Genomic DNA, 14,859 nt, shown 5'->3' with positions numbered 1-14,859 from the left:
TGAATATTCGCCAGAGGAGCACGAGCATGGGGCTCCGGCGTCTTACCCACAATACAACTCTGGCAGTTTCTGACATAAAGTACAATATCACGTGCCATGCCAGTCCAAAAAAACCTGTGTCTAGCCAGTGAGAGTGTACGTGAACAGCCTTGGTGGCCTGCAGCATCGTGTATACCATGGAGCACCTGACGTTTAAGGCATCTGGTACAATGAACTGATAAAGCTTTTTGTTCATGTTTTGATCCCTTTTCACTTTGTACAGCATTCCATCCCAAAGCGTGAGTTTATTCCAGTGCTTGAGCAGCTTGAGGACACTAAGAGACACCTTCGCTCGTTCACGTCCGAAGGTGAACAAGTATCTCTTCAACATGTTCACAGTATTCATGTTTCCCTTCTTTACAAAGGCCCTCATCGGGTCTTTCCACTCTTCAATGTCAACTGGGTCAGAACCATCCCCTTTGAAGGAAGGAGTCTCTTTGACGTTTCTGTATGTAACCAAGTGGGTCTGGGACACATCCACGGTGTTGGAGGGGTGGCTGAGACTGTGACTGTCAGCTTGTAGGTCATTGTGTGTGTCTGGCCTTAGACCACTTGGGTTGAGACGAGACATAATACTGTCAGCAATCTGCTGTCCAATAATGTGTGCGATTGAGCCCACCTAGCCTAACAAATCAGGGGCACCATGTTCAGTGTGTGGCATTGAGGTAGTAACTGGTTGCCTATGTGGGTTACGCATATCAGTAATGTCAGGGGGACCAGTCGAAAAGTCAGCCCCAAGTCAACGTTACTGCCAGCAACAGCTGGCAATTGCTAGGTAATTGCAGTACACCCCTCCCCCTACCAACAGAAGCTGGAGTATGAGTAGGCGAGTCAAGTGTGGAGTTACTCATTATGGCTACAGTCTAAACAAGAACCAAAGAAAATAAAAAAAATATCATCCTACAAAAGGAAACCAGGTCTTAAAAAAAACAAAAGAAATCTGAGCAGAACTAGTGCCCTTTCCATGTCGCAAAGCATAATGCCGAGGGCAATCCAACGTTGGAAGACCACAGTCCACAACGTTCAAACGAAGACACAGCTACAACCAGTCATCCAATATGGCACAATGTCACGGCATCAATGTGACGGTCCACTATGGAACAGCCTCGCTACGTTGTGAGTAGGGTTAGCTGTATATGGGGAAACCAGTCTTAATCAGGATAGGTATGTCGATGTTGTGAACAGAGAGACAGCCCACAGAAGTGATCAGGAGTTCTACTGTTTATTATTAATTGTTCCTTTTTTTTCTCTTTGTGATCGCATAGTGTTATTTCAATACAAATTTGACAACACGTCTCACAATGAGTTGTCAGATACAAAATCAAATTAAATGAAAGCACTCTGCCTCTTAAGGCAAATAGGAACTAAAATATGGTGTATAAAAATAGCAACATAAAATGTATTTTCTGCATTACATTCTCCACCTTTATAAAAATAATAACAACATATTGCTACCTGCATATGGGGAAACCAGTCTTAATCAGGATGGGTATGTCGATGTTGTGAACAGAGACACAGCCCTACACAACACACAGTAAATCAGAATGGAATAGCATCAGAAGCAGTGCAAACTAAGCTATGATTAGCATTCAACTCCTGAATTTAATGACTCGCTAGACGGCAAATAAACTGCAATGGTCTCTTCATCACATCACAACAAAAATAGAGCAGAAAAAGGCATTTTGTTGTGGGTTTAAATACATTTTGGTTCATAACATCTCTGCTTCGTTCAACATGTTACTTACCACAGCAGTGATCGGGAGTTGTACTGTGGATTACCCATAATTCAACATCGTTAGCAATGCGCCGCAATATGGCAGTAACGCCAGCAATCGGCGCTGTCCCCATTTATGCAGAATTTTAACAGAACCTATTTACAACCCAAAACACAGGCCATTTCAGTAACACTGAAGCCTTAGATAATTATAGAAGCATAAATACTTTTCTTTTGTGATGATTCTGTGTTTTCTCTCGAAGTCAGCCACCTTTATGGTTTTGGCCTGGTGGATGCAGAGGCCATGGTGTTGGAGGCTAGGAAGTGGAGGACTGTTCCTCCTCAGCACACCTGCAGTCAGATGCCTGAGCGACGGACCAGGTGAAGTAAACTGTATGCCTTTTCAGTTGTGAAGGAAAGTTAGGTAGTTTCCTGATGGACAGATGGCTTTACTTGTTGCTAATGTAACTGCTAAAAGTAGCTGCCGTTAGCTAGTTAGCTCAGGTAGCTGTGCAGCTGTGCAGCTGAAGATCCCATTTATAAAGTTATAAAAGTTGTATCTATAGAAACACTCGTATACCGTTCTTGTCTCATTTGTAGCCTGATAAATAGTAAATTTATCACATTCAGTGCCTGATATCGCTATTTTCCAAGATAGTTAAAGCTGTTATATGCTGACGAGTACACCTGCAAGAGGATGAGGTGGTGCGGGCTCAAAGCCCTGGGTGTATAAACAGCCCTCCACTAATTTAAATGGTACAGTTCTTCTGAATTTTCTAAATGTTAGAGGACCAAATGGATCAAATTCTGATTTCGTGGGGGTTGTGACTCTCAAAAAAAAATTATCCACTGTTTTACAGCCACTTCTTTCACAATGTAAGTCTATGGGGAAAAGTCCTGGGGTCAGTGTGCATCACATGATGAACCTTAAAGTTGTAATTCTTGGCTTGAAAACACAGTGCATTTCCTGGGGGCTTGGTTGCAGAAGAAGGGTCCAGCTGCAGCCCGCAGACAAATGTGACGGAAGTTGAACTTACATATATGGTTCGTCCCAGAAGCCACTGCGCACAAAATGTGATGACGTTTATCTCCGCCACTCAGCCCACGCAGAGCCGTTAAATAAGATAAGTGTCAACATGGTAATCACTGTACATTATTCGTTAATATTTACTAAACTATAATACAGCCCCCTGAAGCCTTTTACCCTTACCCTAACCATCACAGAAGGAAAAGAAAAAGAAAAAAACTACTTACTACTTACTGTTACGCGCTTTGCATTAGGATATACTGCACGTGGGCCGAGATAAACGTCATGATGTTTTGTGCGCGGTGTCTTCTGCGACAAACCATATTTGGAAGTTCAACATCCATCAACTTCTGTCACGTCTGCAGGCTTCAGCTGGATATACTTGGGTTGCAGGGGCTCACAAGCCCTCTGGCAGGCTTTCGGGAAGTTGGCCAATCAAAAGAAAGTGGGCTTTTTAGGAAGTGGGGCCTTAAAGAGACAGGAGCTAAAAGGGCTTGGATGGATGAACAGATGGGCTGCATAAAGGGCCAGTATTAAATTAAAAAGTTTTTTTTGTGAATCGTGCAAAGCTACTCTAGTGAATTAAGTATTAAAACTATAGTGCAGGAGATAACATAACAATATGTAATTTTTTATATCTGTATATCAAAGCAATTCAAAGTGCTTTACATAAAACATTAAAGAAACATAGGGAAACATAAAAAGAAATTTAAACACAAGTTTGAAAAATTAAATAGAAAATAAAAATAGGACAGTAAATGTTACAGTGTAGTGTAAGGTATTAATCCAAAAGCCTTAAATTTAAAATTTCATTGTGGTGATGGTGCAGTGGATAAGGCATGCCTTTGGCCTGGGAGAACCGGGGTTGATTCCCCCTGTGACATCCACCAATGTGTCCCTGAGCAAGACGCTTAACCCCTTGTTGCTCCAGAGACGTGCGACCTCTGACATACAGTATATAGCAATTGTAAGTCGCTTTGGATAAAAGCATCAGCTAAATGACTTAATGATTTGCAGAAGTCTTATGGCTGTGTGCTGGGTGTTTGCCTGAGCTGTTTATTTAAACATGCTTTTTCCCACCACAGTATCTTGTGGGAGACACTGGGGAAGTATGGGGTACTAGGACCATTATTATAAGCCACCCACGTTCCTGTATAACTGGAGTGAGAGCCGTGTCTGCATTCTTGACAGGAAGTCAAGTAGGTTCTCAGTGGGCACAAAAAGCATCATTAGTGCACATCATGATGTGGTTCTGAAGGCTTCATCAGACCTTGACCTCCAGTGGGGCAGTTTACAGTTAAGTGGTGGGGAGAGAGAGTTAGATGAGGACTTGGAGTAAATTAGAGGAGGCTGAGCATGAATGTACATATTGACTCTAATGTTATAAATGTATATGTATAAAGAATAACACAATACATATTTACAAACCAAACTAAAAAGTGCATGACCCCACTGTGGTACATTTTAGAAATTAAATTAAGTAACCTGGTAACCCCAAACTTTGACTGGTGCATTGTCTTTGCACGCTGTATTCATCATTTTCAAACTGTGTGGCTGCGTCTCAATTTGCATTACGCATGGGTTACTATGGCTCCGCATTTATTTTGAGAAGTTGCAGAGCTGCAGTCTCTGGTGATAAATGTCCCTCCTGCACTCTCTCAATCTTCTACCAACAGCACTATTGTTGTTATAGTTTGTTCAGAGTCTGCCTCACATTCTGACATAATGTCATAATGCTCATGTGCTTTATTGGATCTTACGGCCTTACATAATGCTAATATTGAAGGCAATCTACTCTAATAGTTTTCATACAATTGTATAATGTTTCTGCTTATGGCTGTCCCAGGTACATACATGCTGGCCAAAGCCTGAACTGCAGCATAAATGCCTCTGGGTGTTCAGAAGAACCTGAGCTGCATGTGGATTACCTGGAACATGTGGTGGTCAAGGTCCAGATAGTCCACCCACGGCGAGGAGACCTAGAGATCAACCTGATCTCTCCAGCTGGGACGAGATCACAGCTACTGGCCAAGAGGTGAGAGCTACACAGTACACACCAATGCACGCTGCCAGTCCATGCAGAGTTTTATAATCTGTCCATGCAGATGCTAAAATCTCTCTCATCCCATCTAGGAGTAAATTGATATGTATTCAGGCATCTCTTCCTCCTGAAGAAGTAATCCTTATGAATCCATTTAAAAACTGTCCACAGTGAGGAGATGTTGGCATGTGTTTTTGCTAAACTTGAAAGGATCAGGGGTAGAAAGTGTGTGTCCACTAGGAAGCTGTGTCATATTTAGCAAATGAGAATGTACAGAAAATGTTGAAGAAATTTGAAAAAGGTAATCAATTTCGACCCAGTTACAGTGTAAACTAACCATTACATCTGTTAAACAAACATGAAAGAATGTTCATATTAAATGTTTTGAAGAGGAATTTAGTGTCCAGTGCTCTACTAGAAGACCATGTGTGGCAGTATTATACTGAAATGTATGCTGAAACCCATGGAAGAAGGAAAAGGACATGTTCAGTGAGGCCTCTATCCAAACAAATAAATACTTTCTTATATCACCACATCATTTTCTGGTTAGAAATTTTGTCTGACTTTCGACGGCGCTGCAAAACGTCACCATTTCACATGACATTAAAACCTTGAGTGCAGTTGCTTTTCTCTGGCTGCACCAAGTTGGAACCACCTTTGCAAATGCTGCGAGATCAGCCATTGTTCTTTTTGCCAGCCATTGTCAGCCAAAGTCTGGTTTCTGAGCCAACCATCCAACACTAACAATCACCTCCTTACTGACTTACTATGATGCTAAAGGGTGCCATGTGCATTGTTATCAGACCGAAGGACATGAAAAAACGTAGGTATTTGGTAGTGAGCAGCAGACAGTTGTTTTTTCAGGTTTGTGAATCCACAGCTTGTAAAACTGCTAGAAGCAGTGAGCTCAAAATTTTCTTGTGGTTGGACTCCCACATCCCTGCTTAACGTGTCCCCTTGAAAGTAGAAACCAAATGTACACCTTTGGTCTCATTTAACCTCACTGTTATGTTTACAGATTGTTTGACAGTTCCAACGAGGGCTTCAGGAACTGGGAGTTCATGACTGTTCATTTCTGGGGTGAGAGATCACAGGGCACATGGACTCTGGAGATTATTGACTCACCGTCAAAGCTACGCAACCCTGAGGTGCTGGGTAAGGTCCAACAACACATTTACTATTACAATTGAGACTGATGCCCTTATCCAGAGCAAACTAAAAAAATATTATTGTTACTTGGCACAGGCAACCTAAAAGAATGGACACTGATCCTTTATGGCACATCTCAGGACCCTTACCAGCCCTACAGTGCTCAGAACTCCCATTCAAGGATGTTGGAGATCCCAGCCCCAGAGGAGGAGCCAGAGCAGGAGGAGGAGGAGGAAGACCAATACAATGGTGAGAGTCAAAAAGTAATTATTTTTTCCAATTTCCAACACATTTTCTCAAGGAGTATGCACTCTGAAAGGAGTCAGAAGTATACCCTATAAGAGACATACACTTTTTAGAGAGAGATTATTTTCATTAATAAAAAATGAAATGAAAAATGTATCAAACATATAGATGTTATACAGATGTATGAATAAGGTTGGTTGGTAAGATATGTGGAATTAAAAATAAAATTAGAAAAAAGCAGGAATCAATATACATTTCAAAAATGAACAAGAGGTGGACATTTATGAATTTAGGCAGATGTTGTACAGTTCAGTTATAAATAATTTGTAAGAACTGGCAATGTGCCTCTCCCTGTAGAACAAGAATGGAAATGTTCTTTTCCCATGTGATAAAATAATGATTGTAGCATGTTGTTGAAAGAGATTTATCAGCTCTTTGCACTGGTGATGATGATATTGATCATAATCAATGTGGTGTTCATCAAGGACCATGCCACAGTGAGTGTGGAGACCAGGGCTGTGACGGACCAGATGCTGACCACTGCCTCAACTGTGTCCACTTCAGCTCGGGCAGCTTGAAAAGTGGCAAGTAAGAGTTGATGGAAGGAAATGGAACCAGACAATATAAAGTGGAAAGTCATAAATTTAAAGCTGCACTCCTCCGCATTTTTTGTGTGTAATGTGAAATGTGAAAAGCGTCACTCGTAATGACGAACCTACAGAGAATTATCACAGACTCTGCAGTTCCCCTCAGCTTTTTGTTTTAGCTTCTCTCCGATGATTGTTTAAACTTACGTAACCTTGTTTCCAGACCTGCCAAACGCGGCTGACAGAATGTTTGAGACTGGCATGGGGAAATGATCAGGAGTTGGTGGAGACCAAAGATATACTAGTGTTAAAAGGAGAGTGCAAGTCCAAATAAATGATACATTTGATTCTTGTCTGTTGGATGTCTAAATGGGCAACTGTTTGCTAACATGTTTGTAAATCACCAGGAGCTGGGAATTTGTTAGAATTATAATATAGTGATCTCCTGCAGCCCGTGATACATTCCACTGTGGTCTTTAGCATTTAGTTTGATCTTAAGTCTATCTCTATACTATACTCTATATATACTCTCTATACGTGTGGATGTAGAACCTGCGTGAGCCACTGTCCATTGGGACACTCTGAGGACATAGCGTCTCGTCGCTGTAGACGCTGCTACAAAGGCTGTGAGAGATGTGTTGGACGATCAGTCAGCGATTGTCTCTCCTGTCGAAGAGGCCTTTACGTCAACGCACTCAACTCCAGCTGCATCGATACCTGTCCCCCAGGCTACTTTGCTGATGAGAGTAAGTCAACACGTACATAGGACTACTAGTTTTCTCCTAATAAGTTCATATACAGCCTATTATGATATAAATATCAACATAAAAGGCTGAGGAATTGAAACCCTAACTCTTAAGGTTTTCGTAAGTTGTTGTGCTGAGTTGTGCGTGAACTTTGCAGAACTTTTGAATCATTTATTACCATTGATGAACCACACAAACAATATTATATTGTTTATAAACAGTACTCTGAAGTGACCTGCGATGAACTGCAATGTGCATGCAATTGTCAGCGGGCATGCACAACTCGGCAGAGAAAAGGGTCTACATTCAAGAGGTGGTTTTATGCTTTTTGGCTTTTTCCCTCTTCTTTATTGAGTTGTGACGACACAGGGATGAAAGCAAACTGCACATCATATAACACTCGCCAAGCGGCTACTCCGACACGCCCTCAAAAACACCGGTATAAAAACACTGAGCCGTAGCACACAACTCCACTCCCTTCCAAACACTAGCTACCCTCCAGGCAGTCAGTGGACATGAAGTTGTTACTGTGATGTAGAGACAGAGCTCAGTTAAAACTTTATGGAGGAAAGATACTTTTGTTACAGATTAATAACTCACCACTCTGAAACCCTTGCTCCAGTCCATGTTGCTAAGCTGCTAAGGGGAACACAGCTGAACCGAAGCCAGGTTTACCGGCTTCTCACTGACCCGCCCTTCTCTGCTTCTGATTGGCTAGTAGTCCTTAACTAGGAACTGTGGATGTGCAACTCCCGAAAAAGATCATGTAGAGGCAAGATGCATCACTAGCTAAAACAAAGCCTTCAACACAGGGAGAAAAGAGGAGCTGCAGCAATGTGCAGTATGACAAAAAATATGTTTTTTGAAAATGAAATCATGTAAACCTGTTCTGGTACAATCCTTAAATAGGATTTTGAACCTGAAAATTAGCATAATACCACCTCTTTAAGTCTCAGTTTAGCTGGAAATGTAAAGTGTAAGTTACAGTGACTAATGAATAGAGACTGCAGCTCTGCAGCTTCTCAAGATTAAAGCGGAGCAGACTTAAGCCTAGTTCACACTACACGATCTCTAGCCTGATTTGCCGCTCGGCGAGTTCGGCGACTGTCAGGCTGTGATCAGGGGTAAATCAGCGGTAGATCGGCGGTCGCCAGTCGTTATGTGTGAACTACAAAACAACGCATCAAAACAGCTGCCCAACACATTTCTGACACACCGCAGATGTCTGCCAGATATCTAGCATTCCAAATATCTGGAAGAGTCGGCCAACTCGACCTCCACATCCAGCCAATGAGAGCAGGCAGCTGGCAGAGCAGGCAGCTACTTTTTCACTACAAAATTTTTTTCCCTACCAGCTCTCTCTGTAGCTCACACGACAAGAAAACTGAGGTGTGGACCCAAATGTAGACACTTGCGAGAAGGACGCAGTTCAAAAGATTTATTAAAACTAAACTGAAACAGGCTTCCAAAGAGCATAGGGCAAGAGTTCAAACAAAGAAGTAATCCAAAGGAAACGAAAATCCAAAATGTAACAAAAATCAACAGAACAGAGGAGAACAGAACAGAACTTCCTGAAGCAAGTTAATCCAGTAAACACAGGGACAGGACAGAACACTCAACATAGACGGGGATACAACAAAGACAGAACAGAAATGAGGGCTTAAATACACACCCGGCTCCTCCAGGCTGTATGTCGAAGTGTCCTTGGGCTCAGTGTATAAATGTGAGTGAATGGTGAATGCAGATGTAGTGTAAAAGCGCTTTGAGTGGTCGAAAAGGTGAAAGAAAGGTGCTATACAAATACGGAGCATTTATCACTACAAAATAACACAGGAAGTAAAGCACATGGGAACACACAGGGACCGAGTTACTAAAGTAAAACAGAAAACATGGAACGACTGCATAACAGAACAAAACCAAGGCAGAGAACAGAGACAGGACCAAACAAGAAACAGGACTACACTAAACATGCTAAACATGGAGACATAGGACTAAGGACTAAGACACAGACTACTTTGGAATAAACAGAAAGCAAAGCAAGACACAGACACAGGGAGAGAACCGACAGGGCACAAAGACAAACTGCAACTTGATGTAAGAACATACCACTCACAAAATACAGAACCAGATGACATGGACAAGATAGACTGACAAGCGGGGGAAAAAACGAACAAATGACAAGGGACCAGGAAGAATAAAACAGAACATGTAACATCTAAATGGGAAACAATGAACTAGAAACCAGATCTAAGAACTAAGACACAGAAACAAACACAGAACCAAGACTACACACTAAGACATAAACTAAGAACTAAGATAAGAAAAGGAAAGAGACAGAACAGATAAAGACTGAACATGCAACTAAACATAAGAATAAACAAGGCTGCACAGAAGAAACACAAAACCCAAAACCATGACAATAGACTTAAAACAGGAAAAACATGAACACAAAACCAAAGTCCTAACAATGTGCCTAGAAATGTAGGAAAGTGCCAACAAAATGCAGGGAAGAAAAAGACTGCCAGCTATCCATAATAGATGTAAACAATGTAGGTTTCTAAATATTCAAAAACATGGCTTTTTATGAGGAAGGAAATGCATTCAACATGTTTGTTAGGCCTCAAGGATACACACAATGTGTTTTAGTGAGAGTGAATGAAGACGGAAGGAAACTCCTCAGGGTACCTGTATCATTACTCGTCTCCAGTTGTTCCTTACATGGACTAAACCCATAGACTGTGGAGTGTTTTGGCTGAATAAAGGGCATGTGGCACAAGATAATTATTTTATTTACATAAGTATGTGTTATATGTTGATATTTCCACCACTATTGATGCTTGTGCCTGCTGTCTATCCCAGATCAGAGGCAGTGTCTGAAGTGTCATGACACCTGTATGAGATGCCTGGGGTATGCAGACAGATGCACTGCCTGCAGAGAAGGCTACAGGTGTGTAAAGACAGTTAGATCACCATTTATATTTGAACTTTGGTTTGAAAAAAAGTTTTGTAATGTAGCTGGGTTTTTTGTTTATAGTCTGGCGGGGATGACTTGTGTTCCTGAATGCACCAATGGAACCTTTTTTCATCTGGAAGAAATGACATGCAGCCCATGCCATTCTTCTTGTAGGACTTGTGCAGGTCAGTGTGTTTGCCAGGTATGTGCAGTTCCTACAGAAATAACAGCAGCAGACAACAAAGAAGAAGAGATTCAGGTATAGGTGTGAATATATTTTGATTACATCTTTCCAAAGCACTATGTGCTAAGGTTTTAAACTTGCATGTTTCTCAGGGCCAGGAAAGGAGGAGTGTATCCAGTGTGCTGAGGGCTACCTGCAGCAGGAGTGGCAGTGTGTGCAGACCTGTACACCTGGCTACTACTCTGGAGAGGCAGCAGGAGTCCCATATAAGATGTGTCACAGGTGTGTGATTCTCAGTCTTACAAACATTACTTGTTTATACCTGGATCATTTAAAAAAGTTTTTTCTTATAATAAGTTAGTCAGAGTGTGATGCTTCTCTGTAGAACTTAAAATCTGCTATAAAATCCAAATATCTTTCTTCACAGTTACATTTGAATTATAAATAACATTTTATTAGAGAATAACACATCAGCTTCAGTTGCATTTTCATTTAAAAGTAAAATTAATGTTAGTTTTGCTGCTACCCATATCTCAACCTTTTTTTTTCCTATTAAAGGAAATGGAAGAAATAGGTGTTTGTTTTCTCTCTCCAGGTGTGAGGAAAACTGTCTGAGCTGCAGTGGCCCCGGAACAACTTGCACCAAATGCAAAGAGGGTTATAGTCTGGTCAGCAGGACTTGTATTGTGTATGCATCCTGTAATAATGGTGAGTGAAATTATAAACCCTATCACCTTCAAAAAATGGAAACATTTTTAGGTTTAGATAATATCAGCTAACTAAGCCTAGCATAACTAACCTTCATGTCTTGCAAACCCATCTGAGTTGAACTTAAAGGTACAAGATGGAGTTTTCGACAACTTATAGCTCCCCATATTTACTTTGTATTGCCCACATGCACAAGATAATGATTCACATCCTGATGCTGGTTCTATACTTTTCTGTCAGTCAAAAGTAGGTGAAGAAGACTGCTAGCAAGCAAACATGTATGTAAACAATGTATGTAAACAATGCAAATTCTTAAGTGACACTTAAGAACAAAGAATAAGTCCCAATTTGTAATATTTACCAATTTTCTCCTACCTTGAATTTTCACTGAGGTAACTGACAAAGTAGTTGGAAAATATCTAAAATCTCCACGACTGTCACACCTCTCATAATAGCCATGCACCGTTTTTTGTATCTAACTTTATGTCACAGTACAGCTGTGCTTTGATGACACATCGTTGGCAGCTGTCCCACTTATATAATTGTTACAGAGCCTCTAACACCACTAATGACACTTCTAAGTCTGTTATGTTTTGTCAGCAGGACTTGAAGCTTTGTAGTGTGAAAGTTTTCTTTTTCCTCATTTTTAACATTTTTGTGACTGAAACACAAACAGAGCAGAACAAACAGCCTTGTATGGCGATATTGAAGAAAAGTAGATAATGCAAATAATGAAACCTCATGAACAGGTGGTTTTCATCAGGCTGAAACAAGCAACTTATCAAAGCTTTGTCCAGTTAAGAGTTTGCTGAATCTGACTTTACAAACAAGCCTTACAAACAATGGTAAGAGAAGTTTAGGATAAGAATTAGGCACCGATCCAGTTCTGACCCAAATAGCTATATATATATATATATATATAAAGTTATTAGTTACATTACTTGTTATGTTACTATATTATATATATTGTACTTTCACCAACTCCCCCTTCCTAAAACGTGATGGACAACCTGTTCAGCAGCTCATTTTAGAAGTGAAGAACAATAATTAACCCAAGGACCTAGACAAACTGAAAACATGCAGCCTTTCAAACTAGATGATGCTGTAGAGTATAGGCTATGTATATATTAAAAAACATTTTAAAAAACAAAGCAAGTCTCTCCCGAATTTTTAACTAATAGCATATTCATAAGAACTTTTGAACTACTGTTTTTCTGCACATGCACTATTCAGTGTTTTTACAAAACATAAAACGTTGCTTAATGCCACTCTCTACGGAAGAGTCCAAATAAGTACTTAATAAATAGCGTAAGTGTATTAATTCTAATGGCAATTGTAAATTCGGCAGTAAAAACTTTGTACCTTTTCTCTGAGAGGTTGTTCATTATATCAATTTATTATTTATTTACTATTTATAAAATGACTGGGCTGAATATGTGATGCTTATTATTTACTGAGATGTGCATCCATATTGGCCAGTCTGCCCAGCTAATCAACATTTTAATACTCAATGTGAATCCACTGCTTCCCATCTTGCATCAGTCCAGAGTTGTAACTAAACTTCACTGTCTCACATCCTGTGTGGACTGGTCCCACAGATGTTTCTTGCTCAAATGCATTTAATTTTGTGCATGTGTATATGAACGCATTTCCACGCGCAACACAGTCATCTTTCACTGCTGCAGTTTGTAAACACTGTGGCCCGTCTGTGTTTATCAAACGTATTTCACTCAACATTGTTAAGTCACAGTCTAGCAAGCTACCAAGACACGACAGACAAGAGCTGCGCTGCTAAGCTGGTTAGCAGCACAGACAGATAGAGAGATTGACTGCTGCTGCACATTAACATTACTGTTAGGCTGACATCAGACTCTGAGAAGAGAGAACAAATTTACCTGGCTTCCATGTTAGGGGACCCACGGTGTATGTAGATAGAAATGGCTCATTCTAAGGTAATAAAAACATTTCATTATGTAAGGTCTTTAAACACCACTGAAAACATAGTTATGGATCTTAAATTGCATTTCTGTCAATAGATCGTCCTAAGTATTACATACCAGGTGAAAATGGGGTCTCATGTTCCAGATCATGTTTAGAATAGACCGGTATTGGCATTGGTATTGTACAGTGTATTACCTCACTTAAGTCAAGTATAATTTCATGATTATGTTTGCCAAAATTAATTATCAATCATATTTTGGTAGCATTTTACATTACAGCAGTAATAACATTCTCAAGACTAAGGTAAAAAAAATATAAAAAGCAGATCTAAGCAAAAAATAAAAATACAGTCGTTAAACCAACTTGCCACTTGGAGCAGGGAGCAGACAGTAAAGTTATGCTGATTCTCTGCTTCTGCTCTGATCTGTCTCTCAGCTGATGAGGTGTTCTGTGAGATGGTCAAGTCCAACCGTCTCTGTGAGAAGAAGCTTTACCGTCAGTTCTGCTGCCGTACCTGTCTGATGAACGGATGAGGAGCCATCCACCTCCATCCACCTGTCTATCAGTGATAACAACTGAAGTGTTATCATCTGGCCAAACCTACTTCAGTTACAATAATTTATAAACAACTAACTCGTGCTATTCATCACAACACGGCTTATACACGTGGTAAAATGGTAGGATATTTCACTTTGGAATGAAACTCTTCAGCTGTTTCTTTGCAGGCTGCTGAAGGCAGGTTTCATTTTCATAGTTCATAGAATGGACTTTTGTATAAACTGTGTGTGGAATGTGTACAATTATTCTGTACTGAATATGTACTGTAATGAACATGTACAAAACTGCATTATAATGAATGTGCTTGCAACAATGTGTATTTCAGCCGACAACTTTATTGTTTTGTTCACTCTCACTGCTGTCATCAGTGTCATTACCAGCGGCAGCAGGCCACTGTCAGCTGTCAATTAAAAAGCTCTGATAAACCATTTGGTTTAGTTGCCTAAACTTGAAAAGAGGTATTGTCAGTGTGTCTTCATCCTGCCAACATCAAAAGTTGGTTTTGGAATGCACTAGTAAACAATATAGTTGGTTGTTTAGACTTGTTGCACTAATCACACAAATATTTTATATCCAGCTATCTGGACTGAGGAAAGAGGGGGGAAAGTACAGCAACCTACAAGTGTTTTTTGTCAGGTTGAAAAGCTGCTGAAACACCACAGATAAATCTGAGATGTTAACATCAATATTGATCAGTTTTGGTACTACTACCACATTCAATAAAATACTAAAATAAATTGTTGAGGATGAGGATGGAGAGTTAAACCGTGAATATTATAGTCTTCAAGTCTTCAATATGGTCTGAAGTGTTCCAGAGGAAAACACACAAGGATGGAGAGTGGTGAGTGACCTGGGGTTTAAATTCTTGAGATGAACCAGCTGGAATGTGTTCTTTCCACATCCTCTTAGTGTATAACTTCAAACTCACTCATCCAAAACCCACAAGGGTTTGACTGTGTCCTCTGT

At 40.4% G+C, this 14,859-nt stretch overlaps 1 protein-coding gene across 1 annotated transcript in view; it reads left to right on the top strand.

Moving 5' to 3' along the window:
• pcsk6 (proprotein convertase subtilisin/kexin type 6) overlaps positions 1 to 14,321 on the top strand; it is a 31,775-nt gene extending 17,454 nt beyond the window's left edge. Inside the window, exons 11-21 of the mRNA XM_046032045.1 lie at positions 2,017 to 2,134; positions 4,627 to 4,815; positions 5,840 to 5,976; positions 6,067 to 6,219; positions 6,702 to 6,804; positions 7,353 to 7,549; positions 10,409 to 10,496; positions 10,584 to 10,687; positions 10,839 to 10,968; positions 11,282 to 11,394; positions 13,771 to 14,321. Coding sequence (XP_045888001.1) covers positions 2,017 to 2,134; positions 4,627 to 4,815; positions 5,840 to 5,976; positions 6,067 to 6,219; positions 6,702 to 6,804; positions 7,353 to 7,549; positions 10,409 to 10,496; positions 10,584 to 10,687; positions 10,839 to 10,968; positions 11,282 to 11,394; positions 13,771 to 13,868 — 1,430 coding nt within the window. The 3' untranslated portion in view covers positions 13,869 to 14,321. The remainder of the gene's footprint in view (positions 1 to 2,016; positions 2,135 to 4,626; positions 4,816 to 5,839; positions 5,977 to 6,066; positions 6,220 to 6,701; positions 6,805 to 7,352; positions 7,550 to 10,408; positions 10,497 to 10,583; positions 10,688 to 10,838; positions 10,969 to 11,281; positions 11,395 to 13,770) is intronic.
• The last annotated feature ends 538 nt before the right edge of the window (positions 14,322 to 14,859 follow it).

This window comes from Micropterus dolomieu, linkage group LG20 (assembly GCF_021292245.1).
Source record: "Micropterus dolomieu isolate WLL.071019.BEF.003 ecotype Adirondacks linkage group LG20, ASM2129224v1, whole genome shotgun sequence".
Classification (NCBI taxonomy): domain Eukaryota; kingdom Metazoa; phylum Chordata; class Actinopteri; order Centrarchiformes; family Centrarchidae; genus Micropterus; species Micropterus dolomieu.
This window is presented reverse-complemented; position numbering and strand designations above follow the sequence as displayed.